Source organism: Crocodylus siamensis, chromosome 1 (assembly GCF_052110815.1).
Source record: "Crocodylus siamensis isolate JL-2025a chromosome 1, ASM5211081v1, whole genome shotgun sequence".
NCBI classification, from domain to species: domain Eukaryota; kingdom Metazoa; phylum Chordata; order Crocodylia; family Crocodylidae; genus Crocodylus; species Crocodylus siamensis.
The window spans coordinates 274178475-274204378 of NC_143395.1; the positions used below are offsets into that span (position 1 = coordinate 274178475).

General features: G+C 44.7%; 1 protein-coding gene across 5 annotated transcripts in view; it reads right to left on the reverse strand.

The window, feature by feature from the left end:
• Positions 1-25904, reverse strand: part of CDKL5 (cyclin dependent kinase like 5) — a 236531-nt gene that overhangs the window by 118020 nt on the left and 92607 nt on the right. For 4 of the 5 annotated variants that reach the window (XM_090062810.1, XM_090062792.1, XM_090062820.1 and 1 more), the window contains exons 2-3: positions 22478-22723; positions 21565-21599 (exon numbers count right to left, since the gene is read on the reverse strand). In XM_090062810.1, the coding sequence (XP_089918936.1) occupies positions 21565-21599; positions 22478-22541 (99 nt within the window). In that variant the 5' untranslated portion in view covers positions 22542-22723. Of the gene's footprint in view, positions 1-21240; positions 21285-21564; positions 21600-22477; positions 22724-25904 lie in introns of all 5 variants that reach the window. The other variant, XM_090062800.1, reaches the window with a different exon arrangement.

The window sequence follows — 25904 nt, forward strand, 5'->3', positions numbered from 1 at the left end:
AGAAAAAAGATGACAAAGCTGAGATGGAAATACAAAAACTAAACTATAGAAATGCACAACAGTAGCATGCCCCAGAGGATGCAAGAAACAATATTCACCTGAAATCAAATCACTAGCCTTTCAGACATTAAGTGAACCTATACAAGTGCTTCTGGGGTGGAGGCAAGGGAGTGGGAGGAGCACAGGGCACTTTAATCAGTGGCTCTGAGAGCTGCTCTAGTTAAAGCATCTGCAGCATCACATGTATTCAGCATCCTGTGCTTCAAAAAGGCGGTGGGGGTGCTTTAAATAAAGCTTGTTTGACAAACTTTAGTTAAAGTGCCCTGAAGGGCTAAGAAAAAGCAATAGAGCAGCCTGCAGGTGGCTGCACTCCCAGTCAGGAGTCACATGGCCATCAGGAAGCTGCTTCATTGGGAAAAGGGAACAGCTGCTAGGTATAATAAGAGCGGGCCCTGAGTAGCAGGACCAGCAGTTTGCTGCAAGCAGACAGTGGGGGAACATCACCTGGCTGGAGCTGCTGCTCACACAATGTCTTTGGAGGTACAGGGTAGGAGCTATGGGGATGGTGGAGGCTGCTAGTCCTGGGGCTTGACCTAAAACTCCACCCTGCTAGGGTTGGATGATGTGGTAGGGCTGCCTGTGGTGGGGTGTTCCCCACGAAAATGCCACACCAGTGGCCTAGTGAAAGACCATTTAGGGCACCTCAGAGCCCCAGCCCCTACAACCTGGTGGGTAACTCAGCAGTAGGGACAGGAAGGGGGCCAGGAACGTCTATGGACACCTAAGCCCCATGGAATGTAAGACCCCAAGGCCCCAGTGAAGGGGAACTGGGTGATGGCCCCAGTGAGAGAGTGGAAGGGTGGCCCAGAGAAGGGCTAGAAGCTAAGTTTTGCCCAGTGTGGAGCAGGAGGCTGGTGGCCATGTAGAATAGGGTCTGAGTAAGAGCATCTGGAAGGGCTACATGTGGACCGGCTAGTGTGTGAGCAAAGAAGCCTGGAGGACCATATAGAGTAGGGCCCAAGGAGTACCTGAAAGGCTGTGCAGAATAGGGCGGGATGAGTTAGGCCCAGCAAGGGGCAGCATGTTTGAGGCCATGGGCTGGAGTTGTCACCAACTTGGAATGCCATCTGTGAGACACGGGACACGGTACAGGGAAGGTCAGAGCTGTGTATAACACCATGGGCATCAGGGCACTTAATGGGCAGCCTCCCGTATTTTTATATCAGTTCTAAAACAGCAAGATGTGGCATGGAAGACAGGGCAGACAGGTGGGGCAGGCCGACATGGCAACCAGCTTTGTGACACCCCCGTCACATGCTCCCACTGCCATTTTAAAATGCAGGGATACTGAATACATGACACAGAGGCTGCTGAAGCATGCTAATTAGCATGCTCCAGCAGATTCAGTTAATCACATCTGCTCCAACACGTGCTAATTAACATGTGTTGCAGAAGCCTTATTATGTATCTAGGTGCCCTAAGAAGTCAAGATGACATTGCCCTGAGGCCAAACTTTTTCACTCAAAAAGTTAGGACATGCTGCAAATGGAAGAGGATTACTTTATGTAAGCACTCCAATCAATTTGAAAAATAACTAAACCTATAAGCAACCCTATACTTTTTAAATCATTATAGAAAGCCAGAGCCTTAGACTGAAAAGCTTATCCAAAGAAAATAAATTGTACAAACCAGATACTTAGTCAGGCAGAGAATGTTCTACCATGTCTGGGAGAAACAGAAAAACATTAAGTGGTGTTAGCTAGCTGGCTCAATTTGAGAGACCCAGTGACATCCTGATGACGCTTTCCACCTGCTGTAAGAAATTACAGCACACCAGGCTCTGTTCTCCAGTTAATCACACAGATGTAAATCAAGAACAACTCCACCATCCTTAGTGGAGTTATGCCAGTATCCCTCTGGTGTAATTAAGGAAATAAGTTCATTGCCTCGACCAACAAGCGGGACGACTGAGAACAGTCGCTTAAGGACAATACCACATAGTATTTTGTTAAAGTTAACAGCTCACAAAAGTATCAACAAAACACTATCACATCCAAGCCAAAAGTTTGGATGTGGTTTAAAGGGTGCTACTCAGGTATGCTTTCTGACAGCTGCCTCCGAGTAAAGAGAATGAAAGCCACTGAACCTAACAATATGTCCATAATACCCTTGAAAGAATCCTGCAGAGACTCTGTATGTCTGCTCAAGGTTAGTACTGGAGCTGCTGCAGCACTCGGTGATAGAGCTGAGTCTTTCAGATTTTCAAAGCTACAACTCACACAATGTGGCTGAGAGATCAAATTGCTCAGTGAAGAGAGATTAACATGGTGATCATCACTAGATCTTGCCTTACAGGATGGCACTTTCCTATCCCGACCTAACATTTTCCCAGGCATATAAACTATAGCACTACTAGTGACAGACTCAAATTGAGCCAGAGACCTCAGTGCTGAATGTTACAAGGCTTAAGTACTAGCCAGTTGTGTCCTCAGGGCCAAGAGAATCTCATGGAGCTCAACACAGCTCTCCTGCTCAATGTACATGCTTTATAAAAACCTTGCATGTGTAAGATCAGTGAAGGCCTGCCTTTCCTGGAGATACCAAGTGTAATGATCCTCCACAGATATGGAGCCATTGCTAGAGAGGATGGTTTGCAGCAGAGATTGGGCCTTAGCCATGAAAAAAAAAGATCTTGCAATGGAGCCAAAACACCTAGTGCAATTGTGTCACCACTGCCAATCACTGATAATGCAAAGGATTAAGAGATAAAGTGGTAAGCTTTCCAAGGAGTAAATTAAGAATGGCTATGACAGATGGTGCCAAGTTCCTACTTATTACCTACAGCTGTCAAAAGTGAAAGAGTAGCATTTGAGGCTGGCAGTTATCTAGATCAGTGATTCTCAACCAGGCACCCTGGGGTGCTTTGATCCTTTCACTTACACAAAGTAAGCACTGTTAGGTTTACAAACATGATCCACAAAATAAACTCAGAGATTTCAAATTGAAATCCATCTTTGTGGTTTTTTGGAGGTTTTTGCAACAGAAAAACTGATCTATTATTATTCTCTAGGCAAAATAAAAGAGAGTGAAAACTAAGAGCTTGCATTTTCCAGGTGGTGCCCCTACTCTAAAAAGGTTGAGAACCACTGGATCTATATGGAGGACAAACAGTCTTGTATAAACTAGGGATGAACACAAAGTCCAACAGAGTCTGCAATACAAAATTCAAAGAATCTGCACTCCACACAGGCAACACTCAGGTTAACTACACATATTTGAGGTCATTAGGGAGAGGTTAAATCAGATCTAAATGGCTGCCCAATAACAGGTAAATCAGGATGGGGGGCTAGCAAGAGGGCTGGGGGTCCAGCAGGGTGGAGGGTCCACCAAAGGATGGGGGGAGGTGTGACCCACAGGTGGGGTAGGCGGACAGGTATTATCCGTGGCTGGGATGGGGTCCACCCCCAGCAAACCTACACTCCCACCCCTCCCCCAACCTGGACTTACGTGTTTGGGTAGCAAGGGGCCAGGAAAGCGATGGGTAAAAATACAGTTGTGTGAAAAGAGCAGCCCCAGGGCTGAGCCCAGTAGCTGGGTTTTCCCAGCCCCAGAGCTGCACAGGGGAAGTGACAGAAGTTCTATGCACTAGTATGACCTGAATTAAATAAGTCTGATACTGCATAGATCCAGGTTCATCTTAAACTGAGTTTTGCAATTTTAGATTGGTTTGTGTGCATGGAACTTCAGTAGTTACAGGTTTAGACCGACTGCCAGTCACTGCCCGCATGTGTACAGTTGGCACCAGGACAGGCCAAGTTTAAATTGGGTGGCCATTTGGAACCTGATTTAACTTTCCCAAAATGTCCATACTTGGCCTTACAGACAGGTAGACATTTAAAATGGCCCATAGATTATACCTCAAACCATATGAACAAAACACAGAACATTTGTAACCAGACTATATGAACCAAACAGAATACTGAAACACTTGTTCACCAGGGATGTGGGGTTTGCATTCACCACAGAAAAATGTGGTAAGACCCAGATTTTCCCATTTTAATGAGAAAAACCTGGATTTTCTCCTTTAAAGGAGGAAAATGCGGGAAATAGCAGGTTTCCTCTTGAGGGCTGGTGGAGTTCCAGCCTGTAAGGGGCCAGGGGGAGCAGGAGAAGGGTGGTCAGGCAGAGGGCACCACACGCATGTACACATGCACATGGCTGCCAGGCATCCTGGAGAACAATTCCCTGCAGGTAAGTCTGGTGGTTGCGGGGTGGGCAGATGGCAGATTTGAGGTTTGGCAGCAGGGCCTGCATGGGGAGCGGGATTGGGTTGTGGGTGGTTCATCCTCCAGGTGGGGGGCAGCTGGCTCCCCATCCCTGCACAAACTCACAGGGATGGCACGGGGAGCACATGCCCCCCAGACTTCTACGTGGAGGGGGCAGGGATGGGCTGCTCACTGCAGGCGTGGGTTCCTATCCTGCTACCTCCCATTGGGTGGCAGTGTGAGTTGTGCCCCTTGCTGCTGCTGGATGGGCAAGGGACAACTTGCCGTAGCAGTGTGGAGCTCCCAGTGGCGGCAATGAGCTTCCCCACATGACCCTACTCTGTCCTGCCACACTGGGTCCAACCTGCTGGGCTGCAGAGGCCCAAGAGGGAGGGCAGCAGGGTGGAGAGCTTGAGCCTGCAGCAGGCAGCTTGCACATGCCCTCCCCCCTGACAGGCTCTGCTCGGGCCATGCCACCTACAGGGGAGGGGGAGCTGGGCTCCACACTCTGCTCTGCCACAGCAGCTGCCGCCTCCTGCAGCTGGGCAGCAGCTAGGGTTTGGGCACTGCTGCAGTGGGGTGGGGGCAGGCAGGGGACTGCAGACCCAGCACCTGGGGGCCCTGTGGTTGAGGAGTGAGAGGCACAAGCAGGGATGTGGAGGGCTGGGGTTAGGGAGTGAGGGCAGTGACAGGTCCAGGGAACTGTGGACAGGGAGTGAGGGGCACTGGCATATCAGGGCTGGTCAGCACCACAAAGCAGTGGGAAGATGAAAACAGGACACACACACACAGCTGCAGCTGAACCTGTGTCCTAGTGAGTGAAGGGGGCAGGGGGAGTTCTGATTTTCCATGATAAATGCCCCAAAAATCAAAGACCAAAATTCACAGGTTTTTAGAATTTACTTTATTATAGTGATTGAGGCACTGGTAGGCTTCCATATTGTTTTAAAATTGTAAATATATCAATAAAATAGTATTTCACAGATACATACATACATGGTGTTTTATTTTAATCATGGAAAAATGTGGATTTCTCTTTTTAAAAATTTGCAAATTCTCTGGTTATCAGAGAATTTCTGATTTTTAAATAGTGAAAACCTGGACCCCTATACTCTTACCACCACCTGTTCTTATGGTCTTGGAAAGATCATAGTAAGGCAAGAGACTTTAACAAGACTCAGCTTGTTAAAAGGTACCAGTACCACAGTAACTGTTAGAGAGGCTGGCCAACACATCCCAAAGTATCACTGATCCTCAGCTGTATTTTTAGACCCCTGTGGCCTTTGAATCTTTTTATAACACTAGAACAGCCTCTGGTCTCCTCCAAATAGGACACGAGGGGAATTGACCCCACAGAAAACAGCAGCAGCTGACTGGACAGCTTTAAGCTACATCTGCAAATTTACATGTCTAGCTCAGGCTCCCTATGGTTTTCCTATGCCAAAAGCCCTGGTCCTGAAAGAAGCTGCAACAGATGCAGTTATAACAGCAAACCTTCCTTCCATGTTATTGTCAGTATAAGCCATTTTACCTGGAACAGGAGCAAGGAGGGTGTCTAAGTAAGGACTGGTGGGCTAAAATGAATTATGCTGGCAAAGGACAGCTTTGCTGGCATAAGCTGGGTCCTCAGAGCAAAACAGTGTACCTATATAATAAAGCACTCTTAGAATCCTGCAGATGTGAGCCAGGCCCATGGTGAAGGGAAACCAGATGTGTGGGTTTCATGGGATTGCCTGAAATGTTATATAAACACAGGATCACAACTGTGCACACAAGCAGACCTAGAACTCTATGACTTTCTCTATCCTGTTCTTCTCTCTCATGTGGGAAAAAGCTCTTTCTATATGGGATGGACATTGTAAAACAAAAAGGAAAGCACTGAAAACAACATTCATGGTTCAAAAATATGAGTTTAGATCATTAGGTTATCTAGTCTGATTTCCTTTACTTCATTGACCATTAAAATTTCACCTGGTTACCCATTATTATTAGAATACATTTTTCAGGTAAGTATTCAGTCTTCATTTAAATACATCGACAGTGGGATCTACCACCTTCATTGGTCCTTTTTCCCCAGTACTTAAGTCATCGTTACTTTTAAATTGTACCTTATTGCCGATCTGAATGCAGTCGTTGGCCCCTGTTACGCCTCCTCAGCTAGATTTAGCACCACGTTATCTTCGTCCCACAGAAGCACGTCTACATGAAAATCAGGTCACTCCTCAATATTATTTCTGATGAGCTAGACAAGTTGAGCCCCCAAGCCCATGAATCATTTCTGTGGCTCTTATGTATGCTCTTCGATCTTGCCAATGCCTCATTCTAAATAAAGAACCAACCAGAACCAAATACAATACTGCTGCATCATCTCAGTGACACAGACAGAGGTAGAACTGCCTTCCTACTTGCACTTCCTTGTGCATATATTCAACTTTTTCAGTAGCCCTTTTCATCATAACCCATGCTGGAAGTTTATGTTCAGTTACTTGTTCACTATGACCCCTATATTATTTTCAGAGTTACTGTTTTTCATGATACAATTGCCCCCACTCCACTTTTGGTACAGACAGACTGTCTTGTTCCAATATGTATACTTTTGCACCTAGTTGTATTAAAATGCATTTTCTATGAAAGAAGCTAGCGTGCAAGCAATACTGCTCATGCTACACAAGACTGTTTAGTTCTTATTATTTAACACCCTGATAACCTTGTGTCATCCCCCAATTTAAAAATCAACAGTGATTTCACATGTATTTCCAGATCAGTCATGAAATGGTTGAATAGAATCAGGCCTATTGCACAACTCTCACAGAAATCCTCATTTTCAATGATTGCTCATTGATAACTAATTCTGAAAGTCTGCTACTTTGCCTGTTCTTAAACAATTTAAGAGGTGGTTTAATGATATTATTTAACACTACTTTTATCATCACAGTGTTCTCCAGTTCTAAAAAGAATGCCTGGCAAGGGTATATTCATATTATTATGTATGCAGTTACCTTCAAAATCAAACACATTTATAATGTGAAAGGATGAAATCACATTAGTTTTATGAAAAATAGGTCTTGTCAAGCAATATTTACAGCAACTAACTATATTCCTATCCTTGAATTCATTATTAATTAAATCTTGTAACATATTTTAAATTTTTCACCTGAGACTGACTTCAAGCTAACTGGCCATTAGGCAAAGTCATTCCACTTGCTTTCTAAGAGGGAGAAAGAAATATTATACATATACACACACCCCTCCTCCCCTGCCCCACAACTGGTGTCCCCACCGCCATTCTGAAGTGCAGGATGCTGAATAATTAGAGTGGTTCTTGGAGTTGCTGAATAATTAGAGTGGTTCTTGGAGTTGCTCTAATTAAAGTGCCTCCCGAGCCCACCCCTGGAGCACATATATAGATGCCCCGGAGCTCCAGACATTCAGCTATTTTTTTTTTATCCCAGATGCAAGGAAAGAGAAAGGACAAGAGTGGGAAATCTGTTAACACATACTTCCTTTTTAGAAAGATTAGATTTGCCAAACTTTCATAAAGCAGAACATTCATCTCTTTCTTTATACACATTGCCTTTAACATAATTAAATAGCTTCATCCTTCTTCTCCAATATGTGGTCTGTGCCTGCTCAAATACATGTTACTGAAATCCTGTTTTGAATATAAACATCATGTTTTCCTCTGGATTTTTCTCTGACACTGATTAATATATTATCTGAGTGCTTCATAAACATGAATCGATTTATTTCACAAGGACCTATTGGTGAAGGGATGGTATCTCTATTTTACAAATGAAAAACTGAGGAATAAAGATTAGGGTCGACTGTTTCCCTCAATTAGGGGCATCTAAAGTACAGCTGCTGGTACACATTATATGTCTGGCAAGCTTAACATATTAATTGTAACATAAATAGCTACTGGCTGCATATTCATTGAATTTATTGCATCATAAAACAGCAAATCAACCACAAAGATATTACTTTAAAATGTGTAACATCTTTATGGCTGGTTTATATGGTGCCATAAACTGAATGTGTGGCATAACCCATCATCCCAATGCCAACCATCAGTTGATGATCATATTGGGACATAGGCAATCCCATGTCTGGAAGCTGGCTGGGAGCTACCCTGGTTCCGATGCTGACAAGCAACTGATTATTCCATTGGGATGGAGAAATCACAAGGACCTGGCAACTTAAAAATCAAAGGCTGCAGGGAAAGGCTGTTCTAAGGCTCTTTAAGATGCCAGGTCCCAGTGAGCTGCAGGGCCTGAGGCAGATCTAGAGTCTGGCACACAAGCTTTCCCCCACTCCCAGATCCTGAAGACTGGCCAAGAGAGAGCCTGGGCTGGAACCAGGACCGGGGCAACCTAGGACTGAATCCCAAAACTCACCCAAGTCCTGGGGTCTGGGACAAAACCATCTCATGCCTAAGGGTGGGACTGGCCTGTTACCCGTCAGCTATGTGTTCCTGACCTAGCTTGCTGGACTTACAAAGGACTTTTTCTATTCCTCCCCACCTCCACCCCACCAGACGCACCTCATTTACCCAAAACTAAGCAGCACAAAAATTTAATAGGCATCTTGGGCCATACATTCCCCAGTCCCAGTATGGGAGGCCTATTTAAACTTGATTGACTAAAACACAGTTGCCAGGTTAGGAAATGCTGAGGCAAGAGACCGAGTCTGAGGGGGTATGGGTGACCTTTGAACAACAGTTAAGGGTTCATCACAGCATCCAGCCCGTTGGAGCCCTGACCACAAATGCTGTCATACTTTCCAGGGATGACTGGTGGAAGTCCTCCCCACAAAGTTTATGAGCACTCCAAGTAATCCCCTTAAGTCTGTTAAAGGACTACAGTAAAATCTGAAAGTCATGCTAAGCTGAGGCTTATTCACAACAGGTAAAATACAAAACACTGATACTGACTTCACAGTGCAAGCATAGTTAGGCCATCTGAGAAGAAACCATGTGGTATCCCTTCCAGTATATTTTCTATAGTCATAATAATTTCAAGCTGGCTCCTAAGTGTCTGGTTACTCCTTAAAACTTAATGTTTTTCCTGGTTGTTAATCAGTTTCTTGAGATGTTCCAAACCAGATAACCTCTTGTCACTGAAAAAGGTAATTCATTTAAATTTAAACTGTTTATATAACAGGATTTTCCCTGTCAATTATGGCTTGGGACCCTCTTGATTTACACAATTAAAAGAATGCTTTGAAGAGGCTAGACTAAGGGTAGACTAAAGGTATAAGAAAACTGTAAAGCAGTGAACACTGTGCTTCAAGAGAGAAATCTCTGATACCATTGGCTCTTGTTCTCGAGAAGCTGAGAGAAACAGATTGTCTCCCTTCAACGATCATGTTAAAAACTCTGCTTGTCAACAAATCACTCGAGTGCCTGGGAATGGTGAGATCCCAGCTCTCGCTCTCCTTCTTCCTCTTTCTTTCTTTTTCTCTTTAGGCATAGCTTTCTGAACCTGAATTTTATTAGTTAAGCTTGAGCTAGGTTTCCCCAAATACTCAATTAAATGAGGGTAATATTGTAATTGTTTTGTTTGTTTTTCCTTGCATGGCTATTACTACTAGTACCATTATAAATTTTATACACTTAGCAATAAATAACTTTTATAGTCAAACTGGTGGTAACTGGGTATATTTTTCCTTCTCTAGTTCCCTTCCCCACTTGGTCTGCAGCAACACTTCTTTTATCCAAGCCAAAGATCCCTATGAAGCCCAAAATACTGTGGGGTCTACTCATCAAGAGGTTACCACTACTAGGACAGTTAAGGCAAAAGATTGGGACGTGCTGAGTTTGAGACACATAAGGGGATCAGCTTGTATAGGCTGATTGACCCAGTTTGGCTCAGACATGCCCTAGTGAACTGAATTGCCCATGAGGCTGTCAGCTGGACACCCAGCCGGATTCAGAGGTATTCTGTTCACCTGCATGCTTATGTCTGAGTGCATTTTATTGTTACCTTAATGAACTGATTCCTGGCATATGACGGTGTCAGCCAGTACACGCTGATCAACCCAGCTGGGTCAGGCATGTCATGAGTGAGTCTGGAGGAACCCAGTCCCACTGAAACTGAGTCCTGCAAGATAGCTCCATTGGGGGTGAGGACTTGCAGAGAGGAGAGATACAGCTCCATAGAGAAAAACAAGTAACACAAGCAGCACACTGATAGAATTCCAAAGACCCTAGAAACATATCCCTAATAAATGAGCACACCCCAAAGTGATAGGCAAAACTGGTAACAGCTGGGGACAGATCCAGGTCCTGAACCTAGCTGCTCCATACTATATCCCTGGAAGATGCTGGACATGCAACTGGGGATGGGAGAATTTCTTAAAGAGGTGCCCAATGTGAGCAGTGGGGGATGGGCAAGCTTTACTTGCCCATTTAAACAGCTGTCCTGAGCTTGCAACCAATGATAAGGGAGTTTGTCTATCCCACTGCTTCCCTAGGAGCCTCTTTAAACCAGCACTGTGCAATGAGCTGCACCATGGAGGGCACCATAAGCTCAGCATCAGGGATCCTCTCCCTGATGTCAGGGTTATGGTGCTCAGGAGCATTACAAAAGGTGTATGCATTTCAGCCAGGACACCCAACTGTACATCCACTTTTAAAAGGTCCAGGACACAGAGACCAACATTAGGGAAAGGCTCCCTGATGTTGGGGGCAGGGCACTAAGACCTATAAAACTGGGAGCCCCAGATGCATGCCTATTTTATGTTCCCAGACGCCTGGGGAGTGAGAAGCTTCCAGCTACCAGGCTGCAGGTCCCCCAACCATCCCCCACTGGAAGCCGCATAACTGGGTTTTGAGAAATCTTTTGCCCATTCTCAGAACTGCATAACCTGCTATGCAGATGTGTCATGGAAGGTCATGCAATTTGGGACATGGGGCATAAAATTCCTCAGATTCCAATTCTGCAACTGATAATAGACTGAAACACATACAGATGAAATTTTTAAGTAGTTAGCCTTGTATAATACTTTATACATCAGTAGCAACAACGAGTGCTCAATAATTATGCAAATCAAATACTAGGATCTCAAAATGGTACAAAAAGATGAACGCACTATTAGTGACCTTATGTGAAAGGTTTGGATTAAGTCAGCTACCCAGCATCGCACAGGAAATCTGTGGCAAAAGCAAGTATAGAAAAAAAATCACTCCCCAGAACACACTCAACCATAAGAATTATGAAGCCATCCTTTCTCTTCCAAGAATCCCCGACTCATTCACTACGTGCTGTCCAACTTTTGCGACAAACCAGACAGGGGCCTACGGGCAACAGGTTTTCCCCCGCTCCCCCATAAACCCCATTTCATCCCCAGAGTATGTCTTTCCCAAGTTGGACAAAAAAAGCATATGACCATGTAATAAAAGAGTGCATCATAATGCATATATGCACAATGGAGTCTAGTTAAGGTTGAAACTGGAATTCTGGCATTTCCTAACTTTTGAGGAATTTGACTTTGCAACCTTTAACATACAACAGAAATGAAAGAAGCAGCAGCAGAATAAGAAATGCTGCTTTATGCCTGAAATTCATCAAACCTCTCTTGTAACTATACAGTTGGTCCAATAAGAGTTAATCACCAAAAAACCCATCAAAAACCCAAAAGTACCAACAAAACTAGATTCTTTTAAGTCTCATGTATATTTCGTGAACCATCATAGCCACGACATTCCAACCCTTCTTTTAACACAGACTACAATTCTAAAAATAGCAATACCAGCTTTTGGCACTGACTCTACAGGAAACTTGAGGAGGCAAGGAGTTTAGAACATTGAAGTCATAATTTAGATCTCTTGACATCTAGGCTAATGGAGCATAGACCAGTGCTTTTCCTTTGGGCATACATTTGCCCATTCCTACCCACATTTCTTGGCTAAATACAGACATTCAGGGGTATTAGGCGGAAGTTAAATCAATTCAAAATGTCTGCCCATTATCACGCAAGTCAGGATAAAGGAGCTAGTAGTGTGTGTGGGGGGGTTGCGGGTCTGTTGGTGTATCGGAGGAAGGCGCGACCCATAAGGGGTGGGGGGGCAGGCACAACCTACGGCTGCACATAGCTACTGGCTGCACATATCTACAAACATACACCCCCATCCCTCCCCACACTGGGACTTACTTGGCTCTGGCAGCAGTGAACACTGATGAAAGCAGCTGCACCCAGAGCGGTTTGTGGGATGGAGGTTGGGAAGACAAGAGGGTCGATTGGGGGAACAGGGCAAAACACAGCCCAGTGCAGTGGTGGGAGGTGAAAAGAGCAGCCCGAGGGCTGAGGCCAGTAGACTGGTTTTTCCAGCCCCGGGGCTGTGCAGGGAAAGTATACAATAGTTCCATGCAGCTGTTTGACCTAAATCAATTAAGCTTGTTACTTCATAGATCCAGGTATATCTTAAACTGGGTTCTACAATTCTTAGACTGGTTTGTGTGCACAGAATTTCTGTACAGTTACAGGGTTAGACTGACTGCTGGTCACTAAGAACAGGTCTGTAAGTGTAAGGTCGGTACTGGGATGAGCCAAGTTTAAATCAGGTGGCCATTTTGAACCCAGTTTGACCTCCACAAATGTCTGTACTTAGCCCTTAAGTGTGAGCCCTTCTTTCTTTCTCCCAACATGTCTCTCTCCTAGCTCTCTCAATTCCCAATCACTGCTTCATCTTAGTTGCATTCTTCTTCCCTTCTAATCCATGGCCCAGTTGCTTTGCCCAGCCTACCTTCTTATACCCCCCCTAGTTCCCCAATTCACCCTCTCCTACTGCCAGTTTCTTGGCCTGCTCAATCCCAATTTTCCACCTTACAGCTCCTCATCCAACGTTTCCCTGATTGATGGTACCTGGCCTTCAGTCTCCCTCCTTTCCCCCCACCCCTTTCCACATCCTTCGTTTCCAAGGGAACTCCAACCCCAATGTCATCTCTCAGTCCCTTTCCTCAATTCCTGTCAGTGTCAGTTCTCCACATTCAATCCATCCCATCACTTTCCTTGGACCCTGCTGCTTCTCAGTCTTCAGTGGATTCCAGCCCTTTCCTGACACTTGCTCTTAAATTACCACTCTCTTTCCCTTCTGACCTCTGCTCACAGACTCCTTGCTCAGCTGTGCCCAATCTCTACCCTCATCCAACTCCTAGTACCAGTTCCTAGTCCCCTTGATTTCACTGTCCCAGTCCATCCTTGCATGTCCAAATCTTGTCCTGTTCAATGGCTGAGCAAGGGAGCATTGACAGCATATCCAGTGATGGGGCACTGACAGCATAGCAGAGACCATTTCCCTGGTTTTATTTCGAGGCTGAACCTGTCAAAACCTGCAGAAGCCTAGAGCTGCAACTGTAGTTAAAGCCCTGCTGCAACATGCCTGCCCAGGTCCAGACAGAACATCCAGTAATTTAGTTGCTACAATCTGAGAACTGTCAACTGAACCCATGAACTATAAGCCTTCAAAACCTTGCTGGCCAATTCTGGACAGATTTTCAGAGACAATAAATGGCTCATTCCCAACACAAAGGGAAGGCAACTGCCAAATTTTTCAGTCTATGATCCAAAGCTTGAGAGTGCGAGCACTTTTCAAAGAAAAAGTTGCCAGAATTCATTTATTTACTTGCACAAAGGCCAGCAGAGGCTGGATATTAAAAAAAATAAATAAATAATAGAGTTGGGTTTAAGCAGACCTACCTCCCCCCAGAAAAGTTCATCTGAAAAGTTGAAATTTGAGGGGAAAACAGTTATAAGCAGCTAGATGCAGATTTTTATAATTAGGGATCACTGTATCTTGTGCTTCATGGGATTTCAAGGGAAAGTCAGAAATTTAGCATTTCCCACGAAGTCCTGGAAAACTGTGATCACAAAAAGAGAAAGTCTTGCAGACATCAGACCTGCCATTGAACACAATCTTGATCTCTGGGAAGCTGAATATACAAATAAATAGCCATTAATCAAAAAGCAACTATGGGGGAAATTTGGGAGGAAGAAATGGAAGAGAACACCACAACTGTGTTGCGTAGCACTACAATAATGAAGAAACCTTACTCACTGTGGAGGAGTTACTTTTGCTTTTCTGATGATGTGCCTTTAACACAGAATAGCTATGTGTCAAAATGATGAGCCTTTTAATTTAAGCACACCAATGGACTAGGTAGTAAACTGCCTTTTTATCATATCATCAGTAAGTCACTATATCTTGGGAAAGCTTTGTAATTAGGGAGCCAGACCCTCAGTTGATATAAGTTTTGCCTCAGCTCCATGGACTTCAATGTAGCTATGGCGATTTACAATAGCTTAGAATCTGGTCCCATTTTACATTACCACCATATTTATAAGGATAAGTAGTTAAATTCCTACATTCTAATTCTCAAAGATGATTACTACTTCCAGGAAGAAAGGAAAGGAAAGATGCATTTGCTGAGAGATCATCAGAGGGAGGAGGAAAGAAAAAAAAAAAAAGGATGACAACTCTCAAATGACAATTTATGGAGATTTCCAATCTATACTCAAGAGAAGCCTTTGACTAGAACAGTACGTGCATTTATAGATCAACACTGAGATGCACTGACACCACTGTGAAGGAGAGGAAGGGAGAGAGAAAGATTACTATACTGAGAGGCAAACAATGATATGCCTTATCTTGCCCCAAATCTTTAAGTACAATTTTTCCTCCCTCCTATTCTACAATGTGTGCGTCACATACACTGACATCTATGCTACAGTTAGTTAGTAGGGCTACTGGTAAAAAAAAACCACCAAAAACCTCCATCTTCTTGCTTTCTAAATGGAAAGACTTCCTGGTTTTGGTCCCTGTTTCAGTAAGATGCAGCAATTTCAGTGATGTCAAAGGAGAAGTGGTCAGTTGCTTAAAAAATTATGCCTGATGAAACAGAGCACCCAAAGCCTTATGTACAGACCCTGCATATAACATCCTTTGGTGGGAAATAATATCAGTGAGATTAAATCAGAAGGGGAAATAATATTAACTTTCACACAGAAAAGTGTGATATGTCCATTTGGACTCTTTACATCCAGACTCAAACTTTCTTTGAGAAAGAGCTTAAATTCATCTGCAAGTTGTCCAACTAAGTTAATGAATCATTGGGCAAGATCTAGATTTGTGTTACAGAGAAGGTTAGACTAGATCACAATCATTCCTTCTGGCCTCAGAAATGTATAAAAAGGACAGAAATATATTTAGGACGGTGGTCCATTAGGTGATGTCACAGTTTTATTTTCCTATACAACAAAACCCAGAGAAAGCAGCCATATGGGCACAGTTGCATCCTCAATAATGATGGTTACCAAATAAGCCCAAACATACAAAGGACTGCTATTATTAATTTCTAAAACACAGGTAAGCACCAGTAAAGTATTCAAAGATTATTTAAGGAGGGATACTACTATATTCTCAGACAAAACAGACAAAGATCTGAAACTGTATGAACATGACAAATCGCTTTCTATGCAATTCTGGAATTCATAACTATAAAACAATCCTAGGAGTAGAATCTTCAAAGGCATCTCTTGATATTAAAACTTAAATCTTTATAGTTATTCTGTATTACTACCACTAATTTATTTTTTTAATTACATTTAAACTAGTAATCATCTTTTTGCCACATTTAATCTCATGGATAGTCCCCTAGATACTCTCAAATTTAGTCCTCAGTAGTTGAAACTCTTTAAAATATTTTAAAATGCAAGGTTCTCCACCTTGGGAGGAAAAACCTGCAGCACCCTTATAGGCTCGGCAGTGCTACGTTGGTTAGCTCTACAGAAGAAAAAGACGTGGGGGTCATCACTGACCACAAGATGAACATGAGCCTCCAATGCGATACCGCGGCTAGTAAAGCGACCAAAATGCTGGCGTGCATCCATAGATGCTTCTCGAGCAAATCCCGGGACGTCATTCTCCCCTTGTACTCGGCCTTGGTGAGGCCGCAGCTGGAGTACTGCGTCCAGTTTTGGGCTCCACAATTCAAAAAGGATGTGGAGAAGCTTGAGAGAGTCCAGAGGAGAGCCACGCGCATGATCAGAGGTCAGGAAAACAGATCTTACAATGACAGGCTGAGAGCCATGGGACTCTTTAGCCTGGAAAAGCGCAGGCTCAGGGGTGATCTGATGGCCACCTATAAGTTTCTCAGGGGTGACCACCAGGATCTGGGGGAACTTCTGTTCACCAGAGCGCTCCAAGGGATGACGAGGTCGAACGGTCACAAACTCCTGCAAGACTGTTTCAGGCTGGACATAAGGAAGAATTTCTTTACTGTCCGAGCCCCCAAGGTCTGGAACAGTCTGCCAGCGGAGGTGGTTCAAGCACCTACATTGAACACCTTCAAGAGTAAATTGGATGCTTATCTTGCTGGGATCCTATGACCCCAGCTGACTTCCTGCCCTTTGGGCAGGGGGCTGGACTCGATCTCCTGCGGTCCCTTCCAGCCCTAATGTCTATGAAATCTATGAAATTCCCAAATTTATAACAGTCAAATATTCAGGATAAGATGCACTTTCATGTTTTTCTCCCAATGATATTACACCATATATTAAACATCACGTACTAAACTGAGGTATCTGAAAACTAGATTCCAGAGGTAGATCCTCCACATTTTTATATTAGCTTTTCAAGTAAAGGTATGGAAGAATACAGGGAGTAGCCTGACTAGGGTAGATAAAGATTTAAACTTTAATCTTTTGTCATCTTTTATCATATGGGAATTTGAAAGGCAGTAGTATTTGGACATTATATTGTCATGACAAACCTGGACATCAATCACACAGAATAAATAAAAATTATTTATCTGGAGAAGGCTCTTACAGACAGCAACTCACTAGATGTTCCGTGGTTGTAGGTCTTCTCCACAGTTACATATTGGCAGGGATCTCCAGAACTCACACTGGAACTGCACAGCACAGCAACTTCTTTAATCTTGGAGGTTTCCTGCACTGCCACCGATTGGTGGAGGGGCCCTATTGCTTGATGCTTGTGCCTTATGACCAGTAGGTGAAAACTGCAGCTTATTTAAAAATTGTGGTTTTCTCTTTCTGGCCATCAGGGGTGGGCAGTTAGTGACGAGACCCTCTACCAATCAGTGGCAGGGCAGGCATGTGGGGGAAACTCCAAGATTAAAGATGCCACCATGCTGTGCACTTCTTGCACGAATTGCAGAGATCCCTACATACTGAACTATCCTTCATCTTCCATTTATGTATCAGTAGTTAACTGCAGCACCAGTGTTAGTCATTGTTCCGACTGCTCAGCAATACTGAATGAAGTAGATTCCCTTCCAATTTTTCTGATAATCCTCAAAACTTTTCCATTATATCCAAAAGGATAAGCAACATTTTGAGTATACCTTCACCGCACAGTTAGTCAAGTCAGTTTCAGCATGAACACGTGTCCCTATAGCAAAGCCCTACCCACATTTTGGTATCTTCACTGTTTCGCCATTCTCCCATGTACGTTCCATGGTGTGTCTATGAAATGAAATCTATTTGTGCTTGTAAATGTCTTATTTTATTTCTGTATAACTGCCGCGCAGTACTCTCACATTTATGTAACCTTGTAGTTTTGGCTTCTAATCAAAATGAAAGCTTTATATTTTCCCACGCTTGTATTAAGCTGCACATGCGTATTTTGTAAGTTTCATTTCTTATCTATAAGTGTCATTCCTGCAGAAATGAAACTTATGTAGAAAATCTACCTAGTAACTATTATGTAAAAGAAAACTATCCTATCTCTGTACGCTTAGCTTATATCATAGTTAGTGTCACAGAGGCAGTCCAACCAACATCTATAAAGAGGCACAGAGGCAAGAAGTAGCAGAGATGACGACTGAATAACCCTTCAGGCTTGATCACCCTGTAGCCAGTCCTCAGCCTCCCCACCTGGGCGTATCCCAGCTAAAACCAAGGCCTCGAAAATCTGACAATCGACAGCGATTCACCGCGTTACAGTTTTGTTATCTATCATCCTGTTCATGAGCTGTTGACCAGCCCTAGGACTAACTAGTGAGTAGCCGCACCTATCCCGCAAGGGGTGGAACGCAAGGGCTCGCTAGTGAACCCTGTGGGCCAACAGACCCCCTTTGTATCCGGCATACTGTAACTGAAGAAACATTGGAGACTCCACCTCTTAACTGCCTCTCTTCGTAGCTTAGACAGCATATCTACGCTTTCTATACTTATATTTACTGCAACTTTGTTCCAGCCGGTCTCACCTCTTATTCGTAAGAGGGTGAGGCCAGGTGAGCGAATAAAACAAATTTTTACTTTACCTTATATTTACTCCATAATAACTTCTACCACTAACACCCTATCTCAATGAGCTGTTGACCAGTTCTGGGACTTAAGGAGTTGGCAGCCGCACCTAGCCCATCGGGTTAGAACGCAAGGGCTTACTCCGGAACCCCGTGAACCAACAGACATCCTACAAACTTATTATAGAAAACTAACAACTTACTCTAAGTCGTCTACTTGCGCCAACTCGGCGAACCTCGAAGGCGGTCATAAAGCTACCTCTAATCCCGCCCCACAAGCCGCACGCTCGCACGCTCCGTAAAGCCCGTGGCTCCCCGAGCGGTGCCGGAATCGCTAGCCCGGCATTCTGCTACAGTGCTGAAATGCTATAGGATTTTTACCTGGTGAACCATGTCACCATGTCATCTATAAGAGAACTTACCTATCCTTTGATAATCATAGGAAGCAATAAAGTTTTTACCTAGATTTACATTGCCAAGTATTCAGGTCATAGCCCCACTAGCAGCACAGCTGAGGGTATAAACCAGGGCTAGGCAATTATTTTGGGCGGAGGGTCACTTACCCAGTTTTGGCAGGCTGTCAAGGGCTGCATGGGTAGCCCCGCCCCTTGACAGGAGCCCCACCCCCTGGTCACCATCTTGGAACCAATGTCCCAATGTCTTGGGACCAATGTCCCAGGGCCAGCACCAGTGGGGCTCAAAGCGGGGTACAGGCTGGCAGGGGTCTGTGGAGCCGGGCTGGGCTGCACCAGCAGGGAGAGGGGACAGCTGGCCCAGCTCCACAGAGCCCCTGCCAGCTGGGACCCTGTGCTCCTGCCACCCTGCTCTGGGCCTTGCTGGCACTGGCCCTGGGACACTGGTGCAAGCCCTATGTTCCCATACTCACTCACTCCCAGCGTCCCCCGGCCCCACAGTACAGGTGGGGGGCAGTGCGCAGCCCTGACCCCGTGCTTGCCGGCAGGGAAGGAGCTGGTGCATAGTGCAGGGAAAAGTGACCCCTCGCCTGCCCTGTGGCCAGCACTCCCTGCTGCAGCCACTCGCAACCCAAGCGGAGCTGACCTGAGTGGGCACAGGCAGCCCCATGCAGGCTGTGAGCAGCTGCAGGACAGGGCATGGGGCAGGCGAGGGGCCACTTTTCCACCCGCACTTAGCACCAGCTTGTAACCCAGCCCCATTGCCAGCCTGGGCCCCGCATGGCTCTGGGCTCACCTGTCAGGGCTGCAGACAGAGGCAGCAGCTGCTTGGTGTGGAGGAAAGTGGCCTTCCCACTTGCCACACTGGGCAGCATTTGCTGCTGCTGCTACCTGCCCGGAGCTCGCGTGCTGGGTAGCCCAGTGGCAGTGGTGGCAAACACTGCCCAGCGCAGTAAGCGGGGGGGGCCGCAGCTGCTGCTGCCATGGATCAGCCCTGATAGGTGAGCCTGGAGTTGATGCAGAGCCCAGGCTGGCAGCAAGGGCAGGTTACCAGCTGGTGCTGAGCACGAGAAAAGCGGCCCCTCACCTGCCCCATGGGCAGGACCTCACGATGCAGCCGCTTGCAGCCTGCCTAGGGCTGCCTGTGCCTGCTCAGGACAGCCGTGCATGGGCTGTGAGCAGCTGCAGCAGGGAGCACCAGCCCCGGGGCGAGGTAAGGGTTGCTTTCCTCCATGCTGGGAAGGAGCAGGGAAGGAAACTGCGGAAAAGTTGAGCATGGGGAAAAGCAGCCCCTCCCCTGCTTCATGGCCAGCGCTGCCTGCTGCAGCCACTTGCAGCCCACGTGGGGCTGCCTGTGCCTGCTCAAGACAGCCCCATGTGGGCTGTGAGTGGCTGTAGCATAGAGCACCGGGCATGGGGTGGGCAAGGGGCCACTTTTCCCCACACTCAGCTTTTCCCCAGGCCACTTTTCCATGGGCTCCCTCCCTGCCCGGGGTCCTCCCCTGCCCTCCCCCACTTACCTGAGGTTCTGGCATGGTTCCAGGCCAGAAGCCCCTGCTGGGGCTTCAGGCTGGGGGGGCAGGGCTGGCCCTGCTGTTATGGGAACCTGCCAGGGCTTCCCCTGGCTCCTACTGCCCCCGACTCCTGTCATTTTTTACAGGAACCAAGAGCAGATAAGTATTAATTTTCTAAATTTTTTTAGGGGTCCCACAGGCCAAATAAAATGGCCTCACGGGCCAGATCTGGCCCATGGGCCGTATTTTGCCCACTCCTGGTATAAGCTCTCTGTCCAGCAATGGCAGCTTAACATTTGGGCTAAAACCCTGGAAGAAGCATGAGTTATCTTATACAAACTACCCTAACATCACTATCTGCAAAAATAACGCATTATGTGTTGCAAGATACACACATATTAATCATTTAGTTTGAAGTACACAGAGGTTATTTCAGGATATGTCTACACTGAAGCCCAAAAAGCAAGGCAAATTAGTGCATGCTGAGCTCAAGCTGCTGCGGCTAGATTGTTTTGCATATGCAAATGAACCCATGTAACATTATTTCTAATCATAGCAGTGCAGACCCAGACCATCAGACTCCATTCCAATCTCAAGCAGGTTTCTCTTTTTTCTATTTGTTCTTTGCCAGTTTGAAGAGAATGTTATTTTACTGCAGTTGGATTATCCAACAACATCTGTGGAAAATTTCCCCTAAATAACTTGTTGCCATACAACAACCAGGTATGACTAATTTCAAAACATTCTAGTAGAAACTAAATATGGTTGTGCATCATGTTATGACCTTTTTCTTTATCCAGCTCTCAAATGTAATCCTCAGGACTGCATCTGAAATGTGCGCAAAGTGGTAATACTTAAAACAGTTTAATAAAAATATATATTGTATTTAAAAATTATAAAATTAAACTCTGTTCTGTATTTCATCTCTTGCCTGAGTCACAACAGTTTTCAGTCTCAAGAGTCACAGTAAGAATTTAACTGATTATACTACCCCACAGATATTAACAAAACTTGTCTAATGACCATTAATATCCCAGCCCTCTTGACCGCCCCATCTGAGATTTCATTCTCATTTTCATCTACAAGCAATTTAAAGCATTTGGCTTACCTTGTGTCTGCATTTAAGTACAACCCCATAGGCTCCTGGAAACAAAAGCAAAATGTATTACGGATATGTCGTTTCCAATACTATTTTCTTAGATTACATGCAAAGTGCCGTATTTTCTCACATACGGCATGCACCTTTTCCCCCAGGAACAGACTGCTGGAAATTGGAGTGCACTTCATGTGAGACATACTGCAAGAGCAGGTTCTGCTGCTAAACAGGTAAAACTGAAAGTAAAATCTGCTGCTTCTCAGTTACTACATGGAAAGATCTTTCTTGAGTAGCAGGATGGAGGAAAAAAAACACATGTATTATATTCCAGGGCATGCTGTATGCAAGGAAATAAAGAACTTCACTGAACGTTTGTGCCGTGTCAAATTATTAAAAAATAAGCCACTTAGAAATATTTTACAATCTATTTACTTTATTTTCTAGAAATATGACTATATATTTGATTTCAAACTGATGCTGGTATCCATACATTTAATCTCAAGGTAATTCTTGGCTTCATTTGTAATGGTAAAATGGTCACTTTTCCATTTACAATATTATGAAAGCCTTCATAACTAAACAACATTTTAGCTGAATATGTTGCCTCTGATTTAGAAGTAAATTCTGATTTAGAAGTAAATCAGAGACAACATATTCAGTTTAATTCTGTCTAGTTCTTCAATGCCCAAAATTAGGAACAGACTTGCTATAGAGTCATCAAATTTTAATATGAGCGGATTGTGAAATAAAATTGTTTGCTGCCTTGATAAAATACTTTCTTTTAAGAACAAATTACCTTGATATTTCAAGACAAACATCAACAGTTTCCAAAGGGATTTTTTTTCCATTTAATAAAAGAGGAATATTACAAGTAGCCCCTATTCCCATTTAATTCTAATTTATATTAGATAAAGAAATGGCTTACCTTCACCTACCACCCCAAGGATCTCAAATTTATTCATCACATTACCAATGTTAGGAATCTTCATCAAGACAAATTCCTCTTATGTTGAGAGCCACAGAACATGGCACAAGAGTGAAGTGTCTAAGGGTGCACAGTAGGCAAAGAAAAAAAACCCCCCAAACCCGAAGGCTTCTGGTAAAAGAAATCCACGTTGGTCGACTGGGCTTCTCACATAGTCTTCCTAATCACTAGACATTCAGTAGTTTCCTGTGAAGAAATGAATGCAATAATTAGCGTCTTGTTTTACTGCAGCCAAAGAGCACTAATGGCAAAGATTCACAATCTTTGCTCTTAATACCTTGCTAGTTTATCCCAAAAGTTATTTTGCAGTCATTCCACATTTTATGATCAACAGAATTCTGAAATATAGGGAAAGGATTTCAACACATTATGAGTACATGATTGCCACATGGCAAAGCTGGTTTTGTAACCCCATATGCACAACAGAATGTCTTTTAAAATAAAACATTACATAAAAATGTTTCCTTCTGAGAAGAGTACCCCCCCCCAGAAAACCCTATGACAGTGGGTTGTTTAAAACACACCAACCAATGATTTTTATTCTTGTGTATGTCTGCAGCTAATTATAAAAATGGTTTGTGATTAGGCAATTTCTTCTTCACTCATTCTAATGGTAAGGTTTTCTCCTTATTAAAAATTGTTAACAGTTTTCATGGTTAAATTTATTAGGAACTTATTTTAAAAGGTTAATCCCCAAATAGTTTTTTCATTACTTTTTAAAAAAGTAAGCAAGTAACTGAATGAAAAAGATTTTTAAAATATAATTACTAGATAGTACTGTAGACCATACCCCTTCTAAAGTTTATGCAGAACATTTTTTAAAAGCATCATATCAGAAGAAAGATGTGGAAAAATACAAACATAAAATAAGACAAAGCTACTTAACTCTAAAATTTGTCAACATTCATAATAAGAGATCATTCTATATATCTATATAAAGATATATAGATATAAAACAGACAGATACACAGACATATACATACATATATTTCTATATAGATATAAAGGTGTAGTCTGTTTGTCTGTGTATCTGTTCATCTGTAACAGTCTTGGGGCATTCTGGTGATTGGCTGCTGAGATGACAATGCTCACTAAAACAACCAGTTGATCAGAGTGCTCTGCAGGGAACACTGGGGACAGCATGGGATGGCAGAGTGCTGCCACGACAGTGGGGACAGAGTTGGGGGGAGCCCAGGGCTGCTGGCCTTGCCCCCACAGCCCTGCTCCTTGGAGGTGACAGAGGCATAAGGTGCTGGTGGAGGAGGAGGGAGGAGATAGCACGACATGCTTCCCCCCCACCCCCACCCCTGGAGGTGGTGGCGACATGGCGAGGTGGTGGCATACAAGTTTCCTCCCCCCCGCAATGTTCCCCCCCTGCTCTTGGGAGGTGCCGGGACAGACACAGAGTGGGGGGTGGCATGTAGCCAGGCACAGAGCTGGGGGGGCGGGTTGGGGGGAGGGTAGCGTGCAGTCAGATGCAGAGCAGTGGGTGGCAGCAGCAGCTGCATGCAAGCTTCCTCCTGTCCTCCTGCTGATGGGAGGCGGTGATACGGGGTGATGGGTGGCGGCACTCCATTCCCACCCAGTCGCCCCAGTCATTCTTAATGGACAATTTGTTAGTTGATACATAAAAGTGTACCAAAATTTCCTTTGGGCATTTTATGTAGTATTTTTTTTTCATATCAATGCACACATGACTTCTTGCTTTGTTCTTGGTTTCTTTCCATGTTTTAAATAGATTCGCTGGACTACTGAACATTTCAACACCCTATGAACAGGCTTACTCATGAAGAACAAGACTGTAAGGTGGAAATGAATCCGTATCATTAAACCACCATACAGCTAACGGATTAATGACTTAACTCTCCTGAGTTCTGCACCCACAGAAACATTAAACTGCCTTGCTATTTTAGTAGTGATAGGTATTGAATGCTGCTCTGAACAAGTCAAATATTAAAGACAACAAGTCTGACCCACAGGATGTAGATGGACTGGAAAAATCATAATACTTGCCTTAGCAAGATATGTTGGAGAGAAATTTGGGTTTTCAAGGGAAAAAATCTACCTAAAGAAATAAATCAAGTACAACGGAATTCTGAATAACATCTTGTAAAATAAGCACCCATTTGGAGGCCTTCTACCAAAAGCTGGGTTTTTTTTTAAATATAGAATTCATTCGTATTAGTTAAATGAGAACAAGCATTTTCCTTACCTAAGACTAAAAAAAAAATGCCATCTTTTTTGACAATGTCTACCCTGCCTTTTCCTACTCTTTCCACAGTTCATTTTCCCCTAGTCCTAAATAAAGTGTTTGCCTTTCTATAAAACACTAGCCATTGCTTCCAATCTTACTCGTGATGATAAGAAACCAACTAAAGTAGCCATAGAAATAAAGCACATCTGATTTGTTACCACCTGCACTTCTGCCTCCTGTACAGTAAGCTGCACTATGGGTATCCATATTAAGGATCTCTATATAAGCAAGGCTTAGAGTCTTCCATGGCAATAACAGTAGGAACAACATGATAGCCAGACTGGGGCTAAAAGTACCAAGGATGCCAGAAAATGAGAGAAAATAAAATTTTGAGAGAGATGCATTTAATATAATCAAATTAGACGCACACAGATTTTGCAGTTTTGCAAAGAGCCCACTGCAGGCTGACAGAGCTCCAGCCTGCAAAGGGCAGGGAAGCAGAAGAAAGGTGGTCAGGCAAAGGGCACTATTGTACCTGTATGCACATATGCACGCACATGCCTGCTTGGCAGCCTGGAGAGCAGCTCCTGCAGGTAAGTCTGGTCAGGGGAGAGGGGAACTGGGGCCCCCATAGGGAGAGAGGCAGGGAGTTGGACAGTGCTAGAGCTGCTGCCCAGCTGGGTGGTAAGTGGGGCTTGGGGCTTAAGACTGGAATGCCCAGACACAGGGACGCATAGGGGAGCGGGACGGGGATGCAGGTGACTCACTGGGGGGGAGGGCAGCGACTTGACTCACACCAGTGCGCACACTCCTGAGAGGGGCAGGGAGGTCATGTGCCCCCCAGATATATGCACAGAGCAAGGGCAGGGGAGGATGTGCACTGCCTGCTGTGGGCTTGGGCTCCCAGGCCTGCTGCCCTCCCCCCAGTAGGTGGGACCTGGGGCGACACGGCAGAGCGGGGTAGGGCAGGGAAGCTTCTTGCTACTCTGAGACCCATGTCATCCTAGAGAAGTGCCACCTGCAGCAGCGGGGGGTGGTGGCACAGAGTTGTGCCCCTCGGTGTTGCTGGGCTGGCAGGCAGCATATCATTATGGTGGCGTGGGGCTCACAGCAACAAGCAGGTTCTCTGCCTGACCCTGCTCTGCCCCTCTACTCTGGGTACTGCCCACGGGT